Source organism: Pteropus vampyrus, unplaced genomic scaffold, assembly GCF_000151845.1.
Source record: "Pteropus vampyrus isolate Shadow unplaced genomic scaffold, Pvam_2.0 Scaffold72, whole genome shotgun sequence".
NCBI classification, from domain to species: domain Eukaryota; kingdom Metazoa; phylum Chordata; class Mammalia; order Chiroptera; family Pteropodidae; genus Pteropus; species Pteropus vampyrus.
In genome coordinates, this window is record NW_011888853.1 from 2,372,738 (window position 1) to 2,375,889 (window position 3,152).

At 59.1% G+C, this 3,152-nt stretch overlaps 1 protein-coding gene across 4 annotated transcripts in view; it reads right to left on the bottom strand.

Moving 5' to 3' along the window:
- Window positions 1-19: 19 nt before the first annotated feature.
- TRIM65 (tripartite motif containing 65) overlaps window positions 20-3,152 on the bottom strand; it is a 17,356-nt gene continuing 14,223 nt past the window's right edge. The window contains exons 3-7 of one of the 4 annotated variants that reach the window (XM_023531708.1): window positions 2,786-3,137; window positions 2,370-2,603; window positions 2,110-2,284; window positions 1,911-1,976; window positions 20-1,360 (exon numbers count right to left, since the gene is read on the bottom strand). In XM_023531708.1, the coding sequence (XP_023387476.1) occupies window positions 786-1,360; window positions 1,911-1,976; window positions 2,110-2,284; window positions 2,370-2,603; window positions 2,786-3,043 (1,308 nt within the window). In that variant the 5' untranslated portion in view covers window positions 3,044-3,137 and the 3' untranslated portion in view covers window positions 20-785. The remainder of the gene's footprint in view (window positions 1,361-1,910; window positions 1,977-2,109; window positions 2,285-2,369; window positions 2,604-2,785; window positions 3,138-3,152) is intronic. The other 3 variants (XM_023531707.1, XM_023531710.1, XM_023531709.1) reach the window with 3 other exon arrangements.

A 3,152-nucleotide genomic window follows, 5' to 3' on the forward strand; every position in this document is an offset into this window, starting at 1 on the left:
GGTCTATGAGCCTACGGACATGGATGCAAATATAGCCAAAGCTTCCTGCGCAAAAATCATCATCACGGCAATATTTTTACAGCCCCAAGTAAAACAGTTTGAATGTCCGATAATTGGTAAATAAATCTCCATAGTCATGAGAACGACCGTCTATATAGTAATCATTCAGGGAAAAGAATTTAACAATGTGGAAAATGCTTATGGCGGAGAAAAATGTAGACAACACATTGTTGATGAAATGCAATCGCAAGGATGTGCGAAACAGAAAAGACTCAAATATCGAAAGGTGAAAAGAAAGGGCGGAGGTAAAAATCGCTTTTCTCTAGGAATCGTTTGCAGTCGGCCTCCCGCCGCTGCCCCTGCGGCCTCCGCTGGCTCGGGGGAGGCTCGCTGGAGCTGAGAAGTGCGCTATTTTGCTGCACACTCTGGAGTGTGTGAAGCGCACTGCACGCAAAGCACACTGCGCACGCTCGCCTGGAGGACCAGGAGCCCCTGGATGCTGCACTAGCCTCTGAGGCCCAGGCAGACCTGGAACTGAGTTCCGCCTGGGACGGGGGCCTCTCATTTCACTGCGTACCTAGTCCCTGTCCCTTTCAAAGAGGCTGGGAAAGTAAACTCCAGTAAGTGGCCCAGCCTGGTCCTGAGTTAGTCTTCTAGCCAAGAGCTGGACCCATTCATTATATATAGCTGGGCCTCGGGTCCCTAGGCCAGGGGCTGGGGCAGCTCTTGGGCACACAGGCATGGTGGCACCTGTCCCTAGCCCAGAGTTCCATCCTGTGCCCTCCTCAGCTGAGACCCGAAGCCTCTTCCTGGAGACCTGAAGAGGGTTTGGCCTCAGGCCGATGGCAAAGGGTCAGGATCCTACCCTCTAGGAGCCAGAAGATGGGGTAGAGGGGCCGGGTGAAGATGGCATGGAAGGTGTGCAGGAGCTGGGCCTCGGGCTCCAGGCTGTAGAAGGTGAGGCAGCCAGAGACCAGGTCCAAGTCCACGCCCAGGAGCTTCCCCGACACCGCCGGGAGGCGCCGGGCCTCCCCGTTGTGCCAGGCCTGGGCGCCTTCCTCCTGAATGCAGAGCCCCCAGGAGTGGGGCCCCCGGCCGATGTTGTCTGTGTGGGGTCCCTGCCTGAGCCGCGTCAGTTCTGGGTAGGCGACGCCCAGGGTCACCGAGTGGTTGGACGTGCGCACCTCCCAGTAGTGCCGCCCGGACTGGAAGCTCTGGGCACATTGCACCTGCCAGAGCTCGAAGCTGCCTGGCCTGGCCGGGCCCCGTGGCTTGAGACAGTGCTTCACCTGCTGGTCCTGCCGAGACAGGTAGAGGTGGCGGTTGGCGCTGTCCGGATCAAAGGTCAGGTTTCGGTAATCTGTTGGGGAGAGATGGACCGAAGGTAAGAGGGCAGGGTGTCTGCGCACGTGCACCCCCCTTGTTCCCAAAGGGGAAGGCGGCAACGGGAGGAGCCCCGCTGACAGGATGCCAGGCACAGGATGCTGCAACCTGGGAGGGCAGTGGATGTCGTCACGGCGGTCAGTCCTCGCAGTAACCCGACGTGGGACCTTCCACACGCCTCTTTCCACAGATGAGAAAACTGAGGTCCAGAAAGGTAACCTAACTTGATAGTAACTGGGAGAACTATGATTGATCCCAGGTTTGTGTGCCCAGACCCTCGTTAAACACTATACTGGATCCGTGTGTAAGAGGTGTGTGTCCTGCAGTGGGTATGCAGGGGGGTGAGGCCAGACCCAGGGATGGTCACAGCACATGCCACACACACATACTCACACATGCACACGAACATGCAGGAGTATACATGCCCATGTGCTCGCAGTGCACGTGCATTCACACATGCACCCACACCTGTAATGATGCACTCACACGCACACACGGGTGAACATACATGCGTCGGGCCTCCTTACTCTGCCAAAGTTTCCTCCTCAGTGGACAAATCAGGCTCAGGACGGGTGCCCGGGGACCTGGGGCCTCTAAGGGCAAAGCAGTGTTAGGAAGTGATGGGGAGGGGAGCTCATGGAGGGCTGGGCCCTGACTCACCCCCATCCCCAGTGGGAGGGACAGCTGGACCCCAAGGGGTAGGGAGAGATATGGAATCCGCCTTACCCATGGGACCCAAGTCAGCTGCCTCAGCTAGTGCTTCGGGGGGGCCCTCCTTGTCCAGGAGAAGGTCACAAAGCTGGCTCAGGGACTCCTTCAGGCCACCCAGCTGCTGATCCTCATCCCACTGTGGGGGAGTCAGTGGCCCGAGTGGCCCGGGGGGCACGAGGAGCTGTGATTCCTGAGTCCCAGGGACAGCTGCAATAAGCTTTGGCACAAGAGGCAGGAATGCTGGTCCCCCAGCCTGCTGCCCTGACGCCTGGTACCTGGAAAAATGTTTGGTCATCCGAATGCTCCAGGAGGTCCCGGATCCTGTGGTCAGAATGAACCACAGCCTCCAGGTGGCCCTGGATTCGCTGCTCCTCGTCCCGGGCCTGTGCCAGAGCCTGTGTCTTGGCCACTTCGATGTCCCTCAGTGCCGATATCCGACGCATCTCCAAGGCCTGCAGCAGGCAGCTGAACTTGGCAGAGACCATGGAAGCCAGGGTGCAGATTGAGTTCTGGGTGGGCACAGGAAAAGCCTAGGGTGGCCAGGGCCCTGCCCCACACCAAGGCAGGCCAGGGCCACAGCTGCCCATGGAGCTGAAGGATGGGGATGCCAGGAGCCAGGATCCCTGGAACCTCTTCCCCCTGCGCAGCCCCTCACTCCATGATGCCAAGGAGCATTTCCAAGGTAGCTCACATCTACTGCCCAGCGTTCCAGGGACAAGATGGTGGATGCCTGAAGGACACAACACGAAGACATGGCGGGGTGGGACAGACAGGCCTGTACCTGGATCTGGCTGCTTTGCTGCTGCAGCTCCTGTAGCTGGCTCTTCGCCTGGGTGGCCTGCTGCTGGGTGACTTCCAGCATGGCTCTCAGCCGAGCCTGTGGTGCCCACGGGGGGACGGGGGATGAGTGACAAGAGGGGGCGAGGATTGGTTGTGAAGTCCCCCTCATTCAACCCACAAACACCTGTAGATGCTGGGCAACCCCTCCTTGTACCGCCCCAGGCAAGGGTGACCAGCGGGCTGGCACAGAGCCCCTTGCCCACCTGGAACAGGACAGT